The 19,470-nt window shown below is 41.1% G+C and overlaps 1 protein-coding gene and 1 long non-coding RNA gene across 2 annotated transcripts in view; both read left to right on the top strand.

Moving 5' to 3' along the window:
• The window catches only part of LOC147248625 (replication protein A 70 kDa DNA-binding subunit-like), a 40,288-nt gene extending 32,787 nt beyond the window's left edge, over positions 1–7,501 (top strand). The window contains exons 15-17 of the mRNA XM_086226625.1: positions 153–260; positions 542–628; positions 6,667–7,501. Of these exons, the coding sequence (XP_086082751.1) occupies positions 153–260; positions 542–628; positions 6,667–6,768 (297 nt within the window). The 3' untranslated portion in view covers positions 6,769–7,501. The remainder of the gene's footprint in view (positions 1–152; positions 261–541; positions 629–6,666) is intronic.
• Positions 7,502–18,500: 10,999 nt separating this feature from the next.
• Positions 18,501–19,470, top strand: part of LOC147248623 (uncharacterized) — a 124,070-nt gene continuing 123,100 nt past the window's right edge. Inside the window, exon 1 of the long non-coding RNA XR_015119547.1 lies at positions 18,501–18,754. This is a non-coding gene — a long non-coding RNA (uncharacterized LOC147248623). The remainder of the gene's footprint in view (positions 18,755–19,470) is intronic.

Here is a 19,470-nt window from a genome sequence, read left to right as displayed (position 1 = left end):
GCGCGCATCGCTAATGCTTGCTTGTCAGATTGACATTGAAGGATATTGAAACTTCTGTAATCACACATACACACTCAAACTTACACACGAATATGATCTCTGGCTCCTTCATCATCTCTGGCTCCTTCATCATCTCTGTCTTTGTCTCTCAGGCCAACTTAGCGGACTTTGGGGACAACCAGTGGGTGACATGCTTCCAGGAGACAGCTGAGGTCTTGTTAGGTCACAGCGCCGAAACACTGGGACAGCTCAGAGACACAGTGAGATGAATACACGCGCACACACACACACGAACGCACGCACGCACGCACACGCACACACGCACGTACGCATAAACACATGCACACACCACTAACACATGCACACACCACTAACACAGTTTTCTTGAAACTACTTTGTTCACATCTGACAAGAGAATTGCCTTTACGGTCTCTCCAGGAGGTCTTACTTAAACAGACTACTTCCCGTAAAGCAGTGGCCCTGACCTTGTGTTTATCTTGTTGTGTGCGCGTGCATGTGTGTGTATTTTTCTCTTCCCGAGGACGAGGATGAATTTGAGCAAGTGTTCCAGAAAGCCAACTTCAGGACTCACATCTTTAAAAACAGAGTCAAGCTGGAAACATACAACGTAAGTCGCTACAAGCTTCTAGAATTCCATAAATGCAACGCAATTTCGAGTTGAAGGAATGAAAGAGCAGAATTGAATGAAAAACAATGCTCATCATTTTCCTGCAAGCAGTGACAGTTTCTGTGCAGGAATACTTGACCCTGATTGGCTGGTACATTTCCGTCTTATCAAAGTTCTGAATAAACACACCAGCAGGCTTTTCTTCTTCCTATACACTCGTGATAAATAGTTTTTCACAATGACTGGATTACAGACAAGTGACATTATTGTTAAAAAAGTGCAATCAAACCAGACAGAGGGAAATTATTGTTTGTGTTTTAACATAAACTGTAGATTAGTCTCATGTCTACACTCATAAAAATAAGATAGCAAAGCTTGCAGCAGTTTGCCTGCAGAAACCTCACTGCAGGCTGAGGATGCTTTCCAAATAGACCAAATAAAAGTTGTGAAGGAAGTTTTTTGGTGGTAAATCAGCACGTCACTTTTCAGTGTGTTATTTTAATTAGAGGGCAGTCAATCGGAGAGAGAGAGAGAGGATACCTCCGCCAAGTCAGCTGAACTGGTTCTGTGTCAGTTCCTCAGCCTATGTTCATCCTTCATCGTCGTACCAAATTTCATCAAAACCCATCCAGCTAACTGAGAGAGGGGGAAGACAAATGTCCTTTGCAGATGTAGTAATCAGCTGCATGTCATCCATTAATTTGTTCCAACTACTCTTCGTCGTCAGTTATCTGCTACTGAACCGCAGTCCCGGGCATGTAAAGCCACAGAACAAGATGCACTATAATCACAACACGCCCGTCAGTCACACCACATGAATCCAAAATCTATTTCAATTAGTATCACAGTGACAAGGGACTTGTTATGTAGCCTGTGCACTTTGGATAACAAAACAAATACAGCTGTGGATTCATTTCTATTAATTAGGCCCTAATAAGTATTTAGCTATTGTCTGTCTAAGCCTAATTAGCTGAATTATTCAGCAGCTAATTTGGTACTAGGGGCAGGTACTGTGAGTCTGCGTGGAATGATTGAAATGTCCTAACCTCTAGAAAACCCTCATGGAACATTACCCAGAGTTCATAGGCCCATTCTTGGTTGACTGGAAAATTAAGAGAAAGTATCATCATTCAGTCCTCATGAATACACACTTTGGACTAATTCAATAGACTAGACTGATATTTGAAGCAGTGAAGAGGAATACTCACTTATTTAGTGAACTGTGGTTGTCTGTTTATAGCAAATGTCTTTTGTGATGCAACAATAGTTGCCTAAAGGCTGCAATTTTCATTCCAGCCCACATTACAAACATCATAGTGATGAGTTTGCTTTTATTCCTTTGGCTCCTAATACAGTTTTTGCATTACAGGAAAGATCGAGGGTCATTTAAAACAAATGGTTCATAAACTTGGGAGCAGGCCTACAAGGGTTGTTGGAACTAGAATTCCTTTTGTTTAAGTGAAAATTTTCCTTGCAAAGACAATAGAAAGTAACTGGTTTGGGAGCCACTAGAAGGCAGAGAAATTTCACTGTAAACAGTCGTGCCTTTGACCTGCAGTCGTCGTACTTACAACACGATACATATCAGCCCGCTTTTCTCTGGACCTCCCAGGAATCGATCTGCAGGAGTGGGAAGAGCACGCACACGGTTAACTATGTCATATTTTATGCGCATGTTGCATTGAAATTACTCTGTAAACGGGCAATGGCACGTTAGTCCATCTGCTCTGCTGTATACTGAACAACGGAGGGAGATCAGGCCAGTTGTGATGAGCGAATCAACACTGTTTGAACTCATTTGACAACAGCTTGAGTATGACAGAGCTTCATTTCTATGATGCTCTCACCCCAGGTGAACAGCTACAGATCCCAGACCAGCACCTGTAACTGTAATACTCTCTGTTTTATTCTCCGTTGCAGTTGCCTAAATGACAGCATAACATTTAGAAATAAGGTGCCATTAAGCAGTTAGCTAATGCTGACGTAAGAGTGCTGAAATAAGCATTAACCAAGCATACATGACCCATTTCTGAATGTTCGCTTGGAACCTTGGTAATAACATAGTAACCTCAACCTCCCCCTGTATTTCCACCCATTTTTACTGTAACCCATTACAGTTAATAATTAATTACCCACAGCTGATAATTAATAACTGCAAATGTGGATGAAACAGCTTAGAGGTTCAGAACAGTTGTTGATGACATTTCTATAAAATTGTGGCAAGACCACCAACACAAGTATCACAATAGTTGGAAAATCAAAAGAATTTCCTAAAGCATAAAGTGATGATGAGCATATATAGCTCTGAGCATATATATATATATATATATATATATATATATATATATATATATATATATATTCACCTCATATCGTCAGAATTTATTTTGGTGGTTCTCAGTAAAAGTTTACTGTTTTTATTTTGAATCTCACGATTCACAAAGATGAGAACAGAGCAGAAGAAGTCTGAGACTCACTTCTCCGCTGCTTCTTTCTACCTCAGCCTTTGTTCCTTTAACTCATGAGTGTGACACAAAAAACAAAAAGATCAGACAACTACTGCTGTGTTTTTATAAAAATAGAACAATGTAATGACATGTCTGAGCTAAACTAGATTAATGAAGTAACAAAATTTATGCTTTTGTCACTTCCCATAACAAGGACACACAGGACAACTGCGCTTTGGCTCATAATTTAAAAGTCACGGTTAAAATGTTTTTGTTACTAAACTGAAGTTTGTCTTATTTTAGTGCCGAGATGACAAAATACTGCCTTCAAATTCAGAAAATTCTTTTTTGTCAATAACTGTGCATGTTAAATCGTTGCTGATTTCACTGTTGCAGCAGCCGTCACCTCCAGTCTCTTTTCATGAATTCATTTAGCAATTTTCAAAACTAGCATCTAGAATAGTTTGCCTACACATTTTGGCGGATAGAAACTTTTTATTTTCCTGTTATTGCCTGTTTTTTCCCTCTCTTTTCCTGTGGTAATTGAACAGATAACACTGTATTGATCAAAAATTCCAATTACAGTGGCACAAGAAACCATTTAGGCTTTTGTTATATAGTCCAATATCTGAAACATTTCCAGTGTGACTTTACTATCTGTACAGTGTACAACATCCTGCACTCATAGACACTGGATGTAGATTTAAAAAAAAAAAAAAAACCTTAACAGAGAAACTAACCTTGACATGCAGCAGAGGAAAGGTTGCTTTTGTTTGTTCAGAATAGTCAGAGGTAGAAAAATGAGGGTATAGAAAAACAAGATAACACAGTTAGAACAGATATATATCACATATATGAAGAATAAATGTATATAAACAAGCGGAAGAAGCAACTCCCAGGTGTGCTAGCTGGAGCTGGACCCAAGCCCCTGAGCCGCCATTACCATGGAGACCTGGCAGTAGGACTGAATATCCAAACACACGCACACACGAGACAAAGCTCACATCACACTATTCACATGCATAGATGTTTTGGAAAGGAAGCCACACACACTCACACACACTCGTGAAAGAGATGAGGTGTAGCAGATTCCTCACAAGAACCCTGGAGATGGTCAGACAGAGGAAGGAGAGCGTGAGGTGCAGGTGTGTGTTCCCACGTCTGTCTGAAGTGAATGAATTGACTTTGACTCTGTGAATACATTAGTGTCAGAGGGAAGCCGTTTTTTTTCCTGCTTTATGCTAACAGACAGGCCATTGAGAGCCACACACAAACTTATTATACACACACACACACACACACACCACTATCACAAAAATCATCAACAAACCAGTCTTTGGAGGTCCTGTCAGCAGCACATTCAGGTCCCTTAACTGCCTACTGATCAGGTAGCCTGTTAAAACACATTATGAAAATATGTGTGTTACTTGAGGCTTCAGGCAACTTTAGGGTTTTTCATTTTTTTTCCCTCATGTTTTGCAATGACGGAATGAGAAAATAAGAAAAAACGACGGAGTTTTGAAATACAGTTCACGTTACGTAATAAAAACAAATGACTATGCCAAGCTAACAGCTCTGAGACAATGTACTGTTCAGCTGTACTTTCGCCTAAATTCAAATACGGTTTTGTTAAGCTTCTCAGCGTGCATTTGCTAATTAGCCCCTAACTAGAATGAGAAACAAGGGGCAATAAGAATGTAATATTTGCAGTTATCCAGTCAGAAACTAAAGTGTTGGACAAATGGTGCGATGATGATGATGATGATGATGATGGTGATCGAGGAGAAACTTAGGAATGACCAGAGCTATTACAAGAGATGCTGAGGGAGCACGAATGCTTGAACTGAATGTCATCAAAACCCAATCGGTCATTAATATTTGAAATATTTCCACAGATATCGAGCTCACGTCACCTGGGGATCAGGAGGTTCCGGAGATGTTCAGTGAGAGGTCCTCAAAACATTAGCATTCACGTCCGGGGGAACCAAAATTTCCCGCCTTTCCATCTAATTGGAGACATATTTGATTTGACAATAACAATGTCCCTTCGGTTCACCACAAGCAGGCAATGCGATCCTCTCAGTACGTGTTGCTGTCCATAAGAGCTACAGCGCTAGTGTGGCTGAGCTAGAGGAGCATATATTTCACATCATTCTCATTCACGTATAATCCATCACTCTTAACTATTCATTACAGCTCCATTTTCCTAATCTTTCCACAGAGAACCTCCACTGTTCACATTATTCCTCTGTAACGGTCTCACTTTAGCTCTGATGGCATGGCATCTGTAGATGAATGCAGTTTTTTTTCAGTACAACTGCGAGATCGGGTGATGTACGGTGTTCGTCCAGTGAATACACGGAGCACGTGTGACACTTCAGGTCGTCGGCCCAACCGGGCACCCATGAGTGAGCCGGACAATTGAATGAATAGTGATTGGATTCATCCCTGGCAATCCCATAATGATGATTGAAGTGTTACCACGTGATAGAATGGACATCAACTTTTAAGATTAACACATATACATGAGCCTGAGATGATGCTTATGAGGGATATGAAATTAAATTGATCTAATCTCCTTGTGTAGAAGCTGAATTGTATGCTTTATCCACCTTTCTTGAAAAAGCTCTGAGAATGAGTGCTGGGGCAAACGCTTACAAATCTTTTATTTTGTTGCATGAAAGGTGTGTTTTTTGTGTGTCAGCATCCAGAATTATTTAATGTTGTGTAATTTCTCAGAGAAGAACCCGAACTCCACCCCTCCACGTGGAAATGAGGGCAGGGTGAACAGAGTGATTGTTTTCCCTCCAGATGTGATTAGAATATTAGTTTATGGCATTAAATTAACACGCCCTCCTTCTCACGCCGCCCTGTCCTTTGGAAGAACATTATTTTCACAAGTTGTCACCGGTAAGCAGAACCTATGTTTCGACAAAGGCCCTCCTGCAGCCTTTAATTTCTCTCCCCTTGAAGGCGCAAAAACACTGAGGGGTGTTTAGTCTCACACAAACGGGTGACAAATTAAAGGAAAAACGTGAATAAATGAGAGGTGAGCTGAAGTTCAGATGAGACATGTTTTAAGCACATTCATCGAAACTCCCCTGAGGAACCAACTTCAGGAAGAATGGTGTCCATTCCTCCTGTAGTTGTTCTGTGTGTCCAGCGCTTGAATGGTTTCTTCTCCTTTTATTTGTCAACCGTCGATATGCAGTAAAAGGTGACTGATGAATGAATCACCTCAGAGTGAAACCCTTCCCCGCCCGGAGGTTCTGTGAATTGCCTCGTCGGTTGCACTGAGATGGATTACAAAAGAGACTTGCTAGCTGTGGATGTTCACCATCGCACTTGTTCGGCACAAACCATCCCAGCTTCATATTAGTTCCAGTAGAGGTTAAGAACACTGTGGATATTGTTCCACATCCCCGATGTTTTAAAAGGAAGGTCATTTTTGAACTGGAGGAATCTAAGTTTTATTTTAAACCAAACCAGTTAAGCTGCATGGTTAGATCTGGGGGAGACCGATCACTGTTTAAACCAGGCGACTCATTAAAATGTGTTGTGGTACGATGCTTCTTTTCTCTCCCTCAACAGGATGAGAGTCGAGTGAAGGTAACAGTGTTGGAGGTCCAGCCGGTCGACCACAGGGAATACAGCAGGAGACTCCTCGCTAACATCCACAAATTGGCCAGCTGAACTTGATCTCAGTCATCCGCGTGGCTGCCCGGTGATCAGATCTGTCTGTGACTGGTGGCACGAGCTACTGAGATAACAGCGTATCAGGCGGAGGCAGCGGAGGGGCGGCCAGCCATTCATCTGCATCAATGGCAGCCTAACAAAAGACTGATATTTAGTTGTTCACTTCTTCAGCAGAGCAGGAGTGGAACACCGGCAGTTTGATGGAAATGACTCTTTCTGTTTAGTTAATGGCCTTTTACCAAAGAGGTTTGATTACACAGAACTGTAGCTCTTAATTTTTTAATTCCCTCATGTTTTACTAAAATCTGTTTTCTTTGGATTTTTGTTTTTCTTTTAAGGTTCCCGTCTCTTTACTTTTAAATCTTTGCTCGTGATTCTCAGTGTGTGCAAAGTGAGATGTAGATGAGTCACATTTATCTAACGTTCATTGTTTCATTTTGAAAATGAAGGCATGGAAAATGTGTGGGTTTTACACGTGCTGGTATTTTAATTTAAAAGGATGTGGTCGTTTTAAATGATCGTCTTTGGACCGGAAAAAAAAGAAGCTTTTGTGTGTTGAGTCCCTGAAAGAAAAGACCACTGAGAAAACCCGATTAAAGGAGTGTTAAGATTTCATCCATCCTTGTTATATTTTCTTTCGCTCAAGTATATTTCACTGAAAGTTGAGTATTTTACTGCTGCCACACCTACCTTGTTTGGTGCGATTCAGACCAGTGTCCGGGTCAGGCTGAATCATGGTGCGCTTCATTTGAAGTGGGAATAAAACTGTCTGAATTAACCCAACTTTTGGAGCATTCCAGTGATAAAATATTTAGTTCAACTGAATGAATCCGTTCATTCATTTTTCTCTAATCAGATGTCGAGGGCCTGCCATACGTAGACGGAGGTGAGGACAGTAGGACAAGTAACGGGTTCACAACTCCCGCATGTCACCAACCCGACTGGAAGGGCTTCCATGAAGTTTGAATTATACTGCGTTTATTTCTTCAACACTGAGGTCCTCGTTCTCTGAAAGAGTTTTTTTGATGAGTTTCCAGTGCTGCGTCCTTTAGCGTGCTCACACAATTGCAATATAAAACCAAATTTACACCATGCAACAAAAATATGAATCTTGAATTAGACTTAATAACGTGTGAAAATGCCCATAGTAGCATCAAGCGTGGCATTAATGAAATGTCTGTCTCCCTGTGAGTTTACTTTCAGACACAGACAGCAAGGACAATGCTTTATGGCGTGCTTCTCCGGTAAGGTGTGGCTCAAGGGCATGACACTGATTTATGTTGGCAGCACGCCGCCTGCCTCCCTCACTCTCAGCGCCATCGGTACCATCTCCTGCCTGCTCCCTGCCTGTGTGGAGGTTTGGCAGATTAAACATGCACACTCTGATCTTTTCATCCCAGTGTCACCTCTCCCTCAACTTTTTCATTATCTCTCTCTTCCTCCTCCTCCTTTCTTTTGTTCAGACAGCCCACAGTCTAATCATCCTTTTATTTAACTTCACTCTAAACTAATGCATTAAAAGCAGAGGCACACATTTACTATGCAATAACTCTAAAAAAGGATTTAAGTGAGTGATTACTTGTTTTTTCGTTCCGATGAACAAACTGAAATGGTCCTTCTGAAACTTTGCCAGGTGAAAAATTAGATCAGAAATGCTGATGCAAGCAGATGCAGTGAGTGTAACTCTGTGAATCTATAAAGATCAGTAAGTCATTTCCTACTTAAAGCCTTGCTGGTGATTGAGACTTAAGATGGAGACATGTCAGTCTGCAGCTCTGAGGCATTTTAGGACAGAGGGAGACGGTGGAAAGATTAAGAGAAACACAATTTTACTTGATCCTTGGAGAAGTTTATCTGAATACGACGTGCCCAGCAGTAGAGAACTAAATTGCCGGTAAGGTTATGATATCTCCTCTCTAGGAATGTGGGAGAATCATTCTCCCACATTCCTAGAGAATGTGCAGCGTCGTCTCTCTCTAGCAGCAGACTTTGTGTGAGGTTACAAGGACAGCGGATGGAAATGAGCTGCAGTTATCACAGGTCGTAGCCCTGATCACACCGTGTCACTTTTCTGTATTATCTTGAAACACACTAGTTCACTCAAGCCTCGCAACGCCCACGTATTCACACCGTGACCTGGAACCAGCACTGTGCAAACATCTCTGTTCACTAAAAGCACGTTAGTGTGTGCATGCAGCATCCAAATAATATTTTAAACGACGTAAAAGATGAAGGTCCATGTGTTTTAAATTAGTGCAGCTTCTTAGACCTCAGATCAACCAGGCAGAGCAACACTGGAAACGACAGCATGATGCTAAAACTCTAATAACGCTGCCTCAGGTGCATTGAAACTAACCATAGCTGTCAATCAAACTATGTCTGGTCGGTAGTCGCCTACGCTGTCTCGATGTAATCAGGCGACATGAAGGAAAACACCTGTGTGGGTGGACAGCAACCATATTTACTCTTCAAGTGAGGACTTAATACACCTGAATCTGTTTGGTAACAAGGTGCCTGAGGGAGAATTTGCATGGCAGTCACAACGACCCCGGGGTACACAAGGGTTGGGTACCATTCACAACTGGCCCCGTGGTGGTACTGGTAGTAAACTACACTGACTAGAATAAGACTAAAACAGGTCTCTTTTTGTTTGACAAAGACTAAAAGCTCCAATTATAACTCAATCAAAACGATGAAGATGAATAAATAGAATGAAAACTAGCTGGGAGATTTATTGACATTCTTTATTTATCCATCCATCCAAGATTTTATTTTCCCAGTTAACTGGACGGAGAGGATGACTTCTCATTCCGGCAGTCACCAGAGGAGGACACACCCTGGATGGGCTTCTATCGCACAGTATCACACATGGCTTTGTGAGGAAAAAAAGCCTTCTCACTTTAAACTGAGTCAAATAATATATATATATTTTTTGATTTTTCCAGTTAGATTTTGCACAGGTGGCCTTATCCCTCATATGTTCTGAGTTTAATGTCAGAACTCAACTTCTTTGTTCTTTTTTTTTTTTTTTTTTAACGTGGTGTGTATCCTCTGGCCTACCTCACCATGTGCTCACAACGTTTGTGCAAATCTTAAATTGTCCTTTGAGATGAAATGTTTAAAGCCTCTCCAGTAAACTTTCAGTTGAAAATCCAAACTGGATATTGACAATTATTCTGCAGCAGAGCTGAATAATGTGGCCCTGCGTGATTTCCCTCATGTTTTCATGATGTATTTTTCTACCTGACACATAAATCTAAAGCAGTCCTCGTTAGAGAAATGTCTCCCTGCACCTCCGTGTCTCTCCTCTAACCACACGTGGCTTCTCTTGAATACTTGTCAGTTGAAGATCGGCGGCTGAGGTGCCACACAGGTCCGTGGCTGATGGGGAAATTATATTAACACTGATATTTTTTAAACATTTTCATCTTTTTCGTAAAGGATTCAGAAATTTTAAAAAAGGCAGTTCATGATATTTTAAAATAAAGAATCCCGATACTCAAGGGAGTCTGTTGTTTTTCCTCCCATCCCTTCTCAATCACTCATGAAAGGTACATTCGTTCAACTATAAATTCATGCGCAAGCTTTGTGAAAATAATATTAAAAAAGTGTAGTTGTTAAGCCGGTAATGTAGTGGGAACCTAAATGAGATGTATGAGTAAATTTAAAATGAGGGAAATGTTTCTTTTTCCAAATCAAATAGAAAAGAAATGATATCAAGCACAGAAACTCCTCCATCATTAAAACTTCATATCAGAAAAGACTCAAACCAACGTGTAAACATTTAAGTGCTCCAGAGGCTCACTTTTGAAGTCAAATTCTGATATTTTTCAATTTGTAATTTTTGTTTTGTAAAAATGATTAATGGTAACCCAAATATGTTCAATCTCTAATGAATGGGATGCTTAGTTGGCAAAAGCAAAGCGGCTTCAACTAGAACACCAGATGAAAGTCAGCTCACTGAAAGGGCTCGTCTTAGCCGCTAACTGGCTCCCATCATCAGAATCTGTGTTCCACTTTGAGTCGCTCCCTTACACGACCGATACTTTCTCGTCATCCCGCCGGTCTTTTTTTGTGCCCTCCAGTTTATGTTGGTCGCATGAGAGAAGGTCTTCAGTTTAGCGTTGAGATCTCATCAGTGTTTGACTCATGCCAACATCACCGGTGTCTGAGCTCTGTGGCCTCAAACTTTGTTTCTCTTTACTGTCCAGTCCTTCCGTTCTGCCTCAAATACAGAAAGTTAAAGTAAAACTTTAACAAACAACAACAAAAAAATACTTTTAGTGGACTAACTTTGATGTGGATATGACATAGAGGGCTCCAGAGGTAGTGCGCTAGCAAGGACAGAAAGTGCAGGTTCTCTCTGCCGGGTGCCACTCTATTGTTTGTGCAGCTCTCCTTCCACTCTTTACATGAATTACTCAAACCTCCTGCTCACGCCACTGCTCTCCTCCGTGCCTCGGCCTCACTGTCCACCCAAAGTATCTGTGGTTTTTCATACGTTTCCTCGGCATTGTCGTCACGTCTGCTCTCTGAGCTCCTCATCGATCTCTTTCAACAAGTAACACTACCTTTCATTTTCTTTTGTCTTTGTTTCTCCTCCACCCACCACAACGTAAATAAATCTTCCACTCCCTCGCTCACCATCATAAACAGATTTGGCCTGAGGACATTTATGTACATTTTTTTTTTTACCCCTGCTCTACTTAGAAAGCCAGAGGCCATGCCACTGCAAGGCCAGTAAGCGCGGTTCACATTCTGAGCATGTACTTATGCATGATAATTCTTCAGAGATGGAAAGATTTAAAATTGCCGGCCCGAGTTTTATGAAACAGCAAACAACATGATGATATGTTTTCTGTGTATAGGGGTCCGTCCCAGAAGGAGCAATATAACTAGAAGATTCAATTGGCATTGGCATGTGGATATAGCATGCATACCTAATAGGGGGATGATTAAATTAAAGCGCACTCCCTGGAAGGCTGTGAGTGACATCAGGCCGCAGCATTAGATTAAATGTCACAAAGGCAAAGATTTCAGTAGGAATGAAATCTGGCACAGTTACACTCGTGAAGCATCTATTTACAAGAGATTGAACCTCCGCCAAACATATTATTCAACCTCTTGTAATTGCATCATGTAGGTTGAAACAGATATTGTTACATCTTTGTGATGACATGAAATTGTGTTGACAGTGCTGCTTCAAACTGGTTTAAACTGAGTTGCTTTCATCTCCGAGTAGGAACTAGGGTTTCGATGTTTTTGGGTTTTTTTTTTTTTTTAATTGTTTGATATCACCAGCGAGTTGCAGGAGTTGAGTTGTACTGTCAAAGGTTGCAGTATTCTCACCGGGATCATGGCTGTTTTCTAGTTGTGTACAATATGCACTTTGTTTTGAGTTTGGAAACAGAAAACAACCCAGTTTTCGTGGTAGGTTTTGTTCTCCAGTAACTCAGGGCAACATCAGGCGACAGTTAAATTGTGGTCTTCAATGTTTTCCTTTTCTACAGTCAAATGTATAATAGTCCTCCAGCGTTACATCATCCTGCTCAAAGAACCAAGCACCTTTTTTTTTTTTTTTTTTTGAGGGGCTGGCCAACCCATTCGAATCCCTTAGAATACCAGCCTTATGATTATTTATCATTTTTGTTTTGCAAAGATGTGACTTTTTCTGCAGTCTACGGCAAAAAAAATGTCCTTTTACATCTGGAGAATATGAGTCTAAGACCTTTGAAGCATCACAATGCTTCATTTATGACAGTATGTTGCAACATATTTTCCCTTCAACACACGGTTCCACCTTCTTTGGATGTTGCACTTATGTTTCCGTCATATTGCTAGTCTCTGCGCAGCTGCGTTCCACGTGTTCCCCTTAGGGATGATTGAAAAGATATGTAAAAGTGTTTGGTGCTGGGTTTTTTTAATCTCCAAAATCCTCCTCGCCATGCATTTCTCTCATACTAAACAACATTGCTGAAATCCTGCAGTGTCTATTGTTGTACGGTAGCTTATAATATAGAATTGGGACAAAGTGCCGGCTACCTCCACAGTAATGATTTCCCAGAATGCCTTTCAGCACCTCTCAGAGAAAGGATGAGAACCTGTTGCGCTTAAGTCTGTCAACAGAACAATGCCGATATCAAGAGAGCAGGATAATCAGAGATTTCAGCAACGAAATGAGGGGGAAAAAAATTGAATTGCAGGAATTACTCAAACTCTATTGTGGCTGTCGTGGATGGACAAATTGGTATCTGTGGGCTCTGTTCTCTAGAATCAACACACGCTGTGGCTGCTGACTTTCAGAAATGTCCTCGCTGGAAGTACGTGTGGTACGACTGAAGAGCAGACGCAGGGTGTGATTATGGGGAAATATATTACCAGCATGTGGTTATGGCTCATGTCAGTCATAAATCAAATTAGTTCTTTTTTCCAGCCCTCCCTTCTTCTAAACTGATTGGTCTCTGCGCGTGGAGCTGAGTCTGTGACGGAGAGAATAATTGGGGGTGGATTCACTACAAAAGCTTCTCTCAAGAGGAAACCGATGTCTTTGTGTGGGAGGTGCAAAACTGTCGCTAGTGAATAAGTGGCATGGTAAATTAAATTAGCTTAGATGAATGATCATTAATATACAGGGTATTGCAGGAACAACCACTGTAAGAGACACTTTGAGGACTTTTAGGTGAACAGAGCCCTGGAGAGGGGAGAGTTTGATGGAGGGACAGATCGACCAGCCTGGGTGTCGCATTATGACAGACTGGCTTACAAGCGCATTGCTGAATTTCCCTCCTCTGTCTTTCATTTGCAAAGATCATCTCACTAAACATTCAGCTTTTTAGATTCAACAAGAATATGTGATCCATTTATATATTTGCATTGCATATTTGATGATTCGGGATCAGTAAAGAAAGGATGGAAGCACCTGAAAGGAGTTGGAATCACACATTTTACCACATGAAAGTATTATTGATTACCACTGATTCTTTATAACAACCATTCTATATTTGCCAACATCAGGCAGAGAGGCGGGGTTCACCCTGGACAGGTCACCAGTCCATCACAGGGCCAACACATGTAGACAGACAACCATTCACACTCACAGTCACACCTACAGTCAGTTTAGAGTATCAATCAGCCTCGTCCCCTCTTGATGTCTTTGGACTGTGGGAGGAAGCCGGAGTACCAGAGAGAACCCACACAGGAACAGGGAGAAAGGGTCTCGAACCTGGAACCTTCTTGCTGTGAGGCGACCGTGCCGCCCAATGAATACACAAAGATAGAAATGAATGAAAACAACAAGCTGATTGACGTAAAGAAGGTGGGCCATATAATTTCAAAATAATGGTGCACATAAGATGGTGGATAACAGATGATTTTGTGTTGTTGACTCATCTTGATGAGGGTTACATTCATTTGCTGGAGACTTCCTTGAACCACGACATGTCTAACCTGGACCCCCAGCCCTAATAATGCACAGTTATTGCATCGTACTGGTCATAAAGTGTGTGATAACACAAATTCAAAGGGTGAAAACAATACTACACTCACACACACACACACACACACACACACTTAAAAGCGAAGTGAACATGTTTTATTTGGTTTACTTGGATTTTTTTTCCAGAAACAAATCAAAGAAATGATTGAAATGAAATGAGTGAAATGAGGAAAGAATGTTGCAAACTCATCAAGTGATTTTGACCAAAGTAAACAAACTATAGCCACAAAAAACAAATTTGCCTCAGGATTTCTGCTTATGCTTTTAGAAACTATATGTCAAGAAAAATAAAGTGAGTACCCCTCCTCTGAAATAAAGAAATAGCAGGACTTTCTTTTGATGATTTTCAAAATACTTTTCCATGCTGGATCCCTGCAGTGGTTCAACAGTCTACGTGATCCTGTCTGCGTGCACCTGCGGTGTCTTCAGGATGAACTGGTAGATTACTATTCCAAGCTGCTGTCTTCATAACCTCTAATCTGATCACAGGAAGATGTGGCTATGTTAACTCCCCCTTGTTTGCTCCTCTTATCTGCAGGATCAGACACACCAACTGGGATGGCTTTGCGGCTTCTACTTTGTCATTAGCAGGTCATGAGAGCAATAGACACCGGGGTGGTTTTCCCAGTGAAGACTGTGTCGGTGGAAACTTCACTTCTCTGTTTCACTCTTGAGCTTCATCATGATGGTACAGCGACTGATTGATCGCCTTTTTTAAGCTTTAGATTAAAAGTCATTTATGCGGTGATGGTAAATAATATATAAATTTACAGCCGGAGCAGCATGTAAAATACAGCACTCCGTCATCTATGACAACTTAATTTAGCATCAGCTCGACATCTATGTCAGGAACAGAAAAACACATGGTTTATAAAACGACTGCAGCAGTGTGGAAACCAAAAGCAGAATCCCTCCCACCCAAAAAAAAAGCATGGATGAGAAAGACAAAAACAGCGATGACAAGCTGAAAGGGGGATAAACACCATATTGGCAAAATCATAAATACTTAATTAACACAATCATAATGACTCTCAGCAGCCCAAAGCTCTTTGTTCATATTAAAATGATAGATTCTAAGAACTGCTTCAAGAAATGTAGGATGCTAATTTGTCCTTCTCTATTTATTTAATATATTTTACAAAATCAATCTATACAAAATAAAAGAGTGTAAAAGTTCAAATTTACTTCAGTGACCTTCAGCAAAAGTTTTGCAGCAAAAACATGCAGCACCTGAGCTTAAAATGCCATCATTTTGATGGCGCACAGACTCGTGACTGGTGCTGCTTTCATTCCTCCCCTGAGCTTGTACATCTGTCCGAGCTACGTGTCTGCTGACTGGGCACAAAACTTCCATCAGCTTGTGGTGCTGCTAGAGGTACTAGCAGCTAACTGAATCACCACAATAAAACAGTACACAGCATTAGATGGTAGAAGTTTAAGAGGCGAAAACTCGAAAAATGAGACCCTCACCTAACAGAAAATACATTTCCTTTATTATTATTATTATTATTATTATTATTATTATTATTATTATTATTATTATTATTATTACTTTAGTTATTACTATATTATTCATTTCTTTGTTGTTGAGAAAATCAGGGGTTTCACTTCAAATCATGTTACAATGCTTTTCAGCGAAACACTGGATATTTGCCACATATTTGCAAAGGATGTTCATTCGGTTCTCCATCGGTTCGTCCTGCGGATTAATGCGCAGGTGCACCGATTACGCGGGTGGATGAAACGTGAACAAGAACTTTGCGATCATCCTACAGTATGAATGTTTCATGAAAATAGGTTTCACCGCAAACTACATCATGCTCTTTAAACCAAGGATGACTTTCAGCCCCGTCTCGTGGTGTCTATCCATTTCCCCAACCGTGAGATGCAGATGAAAGCTTGATGCATGATTATGAGACGTAAATTGTTCGGATGTGATTAATCCACAAACGTGTGCAAACACATAATCACTGAGTAGTTCAATCGTTTTTTAATTAAAAGGACTTGAGTGGCGATGAGGTAGCTGGAACTCAAAGGGGAATGGTGAGTGTATACACACCATATGGGTAAATGTCATTATGCTACCATGAGTTTTCTAATGACTTGTTTTAGAATTGCATTATCCTGCGGTGGAATCAGCAGATGTGGTGACGCTTCTGTCTGCTGCTTCGCTCGCTCTTCTCCGTGATTCCAGCTGAGAGTTAAGTGGAGACGCAGCTAAATACTCAGTTTACACACAAACGTAATTACACCCTCATGAGATGCTGTGCGTTGACTGTGCAGTACATGCTGACTGTGAGGAAGCGGGGTGGAGGGTGTAAATGATAAGTCTGTGTGTGTGTGTGTGTGTGTGCGCGCGCGTGCGCGCGCGTGTGTCTGTGCATGTATGCGTGTGTTCATTACAGGTGAAGTATAGGCTTGTCATGAAGTGTGGGGCTGGTTCAACATTTAAGTATGCTTGTGAACCCCCGACTTACTGTCCAAGCAGGATTAGTAAGAAGTAGAACAATGAAAAGACATAAAGAACCTGTGTGGCTCACCATTGTGCTTTAATACCAGGTAGCTGACAGAACAAAACAATGCAGCTTGAAGCTCATAAATCTCTCTCCTAGAGGGAGGTGGCTAATCACAGACACACCACAAGTGCGAAGCTCAGTTATTTAGTGAGATTATCAGTGCAGGAGGAAGTGAGCAACATCACTGCATTCCTAAACACGCGACCTCGGGAGGTAGTGATGGCAGAACACTCTGAAATTAGATTTTAAAGGAAAAAGGAGAAAGCTGATATTAAATAGGGGATTGGAGAGTAAAGGCTGCCAGTGTGAATGTGTAAAAATGTTCTCTCCTCTCTCTCTCTCTCCCTCTCTCTTCCACATACTCACAGATTTCCTTTGTTTTGAATTGTTATGTAGCATATTACTGTGTGAGACATGACAAATTATCACAAGCCCTCCATCGATCATTTCCATAAGTGCTGCAATTATTTCAGCTCATTTTCTATCATGAGCCCTGAGTTCTTCTCCTCTGCTGATGTGTTCAAGGATGTGCGCCTCTCTACTGTTACATTTGTAAGATCAGACTTTGACATAATGCCTTATACTGTACCGCACCCCTTACCTTAAAGAATACGCCATCTTTTTGGTATTATCAAGAGAGAATCCACCGAGACGGACTAACTACTCGTCAGCTGGGCAGAATGAATGGAGAAGGATGGGAAGTGTTAGCATACGTCTGTCAAAAGCAATCGTACCAGTAACTCTTCCAGTAAACGAGTCAGGAAGGTAGTTCCAGCTATTTGTTCCTAAAAGTAGAGCATTTTGTCATTTTGAATGGTTATGTCACAGGAAACGTTACGCAAACAAAGTTATCGTAATGCAGGGAAAGACCGTTTTGGAGGAAAGTGTATTTGGGTGTTTTGAGTTTAATAAAAATGTAAATAAGTTGGAGGTCCTGAAACCACTTTACAAAGTTTACCTCATTCACCTTTTCCCAGGCGGATGTAATTGCACAAACAAGATCATTCTAAGCAAACAGGGCTCCAGTGTCTCGCTCAGTGTACTCGCTGTTCGCTGGGTGCACAGGTTCCAACCAATGTTTCCAAGCCTTCCAACCAACAAAATCCTAATCAACCCCAACATGTCCTCACTGCAGTGATTTAAAACTCAAAGTGTGCTGACAATGATAGTTGGACAAGGACACAGAGTCACGTGAGGGAGAGAGAAGAATGAAAAACTGGAACAACAGTGTTTTTTTTTAAAATATTTTAAAACAGCCTGTTAAGTAGATTACTCCTCCAAATCCCTGTTTAATACCTATTTAGTGACAACATGTTGGTTAATTGTGCAAGAACACAATAAGCACTTAAGCTCTCTCAAATATGGCTAAATAACCCTTGAAGTCCTTAATAATTGTTTTGAAATTGTTTTTATTGGACAGCACCAGTTGTGTAAGATACAGTCAATATGAGCAGATTGAAGCAGTAACAGATCTAGACCTTCACAACAGCGCCGTTTGTTATGTAATAAACGTTCAAATAATGGGTGAATTCAGAGAGTGTGGCTGTCTCATCGATTGACCACACACTTTACTTTCGAAGTTCGAATGTTCGTTCCCCCTCGGACTTGAAGAACCTGTCCGAAGTGCCTGTCCGAAGTAGTTACCGTATTGCCCAGCAGAGGGCGGTCTAAAACTTCCGTCAGCTTGATGAGTTGCATGACCTTTGACCCCAATGTAGGTGAACTTTGCAAATGTGTTGCCAATGACCGAGAACAGTCGAAGTCGAGCGGAAGAAGTCGAGTAAGCAGCAGTGAGGAAGTTTTTCGGATTCTAAACGGCGTGTTCGTCTTCGTTCAAGTCAGCAGTTTTCATGTTACTCATGACGCCAGGTGTGCGGGCTCCCCTGCTAGCATTAGCCTCCTGAGGCTCCACGGACGGGCGGGGCTACGCCGAGTGCTCAGCCTCCTTTGACTGCGCTTGATTGGGAGCTCGGTGAGTCGGTCTCACAGACATTCCACCAGGGAAGGGTTGGGGATATTCGAATGCATTCGAATGTATTGTTGGTGATTCGAATTTGAATGGATCTTGAGAAAAAGTGACAGCTCGAGCCGCAATTACATCACGTGATTTCTAGCCATCATCTTTTATTCACCCGACACTCACCTCCATTTACCTCTCATCAAAAGCACCAATTTATTTTTACACCCCTCAAAAACTTTTGTGACACTTCGAGATTGTTCTTTTTACATGTTCAGTGTTTCCACTCCGAGTTTTAATTGAGGCGAGCATAACAACACAGATGCGAAGAAACCTGACGATCATTACTTACTTTTCTTGTTAAGAATGAACAATAAAGTGCTTTTTTTTTCAAGTTAGCTTTCATTCTAATAGAATAACAGAGATTCTTCCCTGCTCATTTTGTTTTCAGACTAATTATAATAAGTCTCTCTCACTTCTTTACCTTCCCATTTATCCTGGCGCTTCTGCTAATGAATTGAGCTCGATCAGGCCTTCCATTTCACTAAAGAAACTAATGAAACGTTAAGATCATTCGGCAGGAGTTTTCATGAAAAAAAAAATTATATTACTTCACGTCTTTTAAACGTAGCTGTTCTTTTTGAGCCCCATATTAGATTACATGAACAAAAGGAAGTCTTCCCAGTGTGTTTATGGAGCCCAATAGGAGGAAAGGTTCTTGAATTAGGAAT

Source organism: Aulostomus chinensis, chromosome 15, assembly GCF_037954235.1.
Source record: "Aulostomus chinensis isolate RoL2024-O1b breed Wild chromosome 15, RoL_Achi_v1.0, whole genome shotgun sequence".
NCBI classification, from domain to species: Eukaryota; Metazoa; Chordata; class Actinopteri; order Syngnathiformes; family Aulostomidae; genus Aulostomus; species Aulostomus chinensis.
Note: the sequence above shows the minus strand (reverse complement) of the source record. Positions and strands in the feature narration are given on the sequence as shown.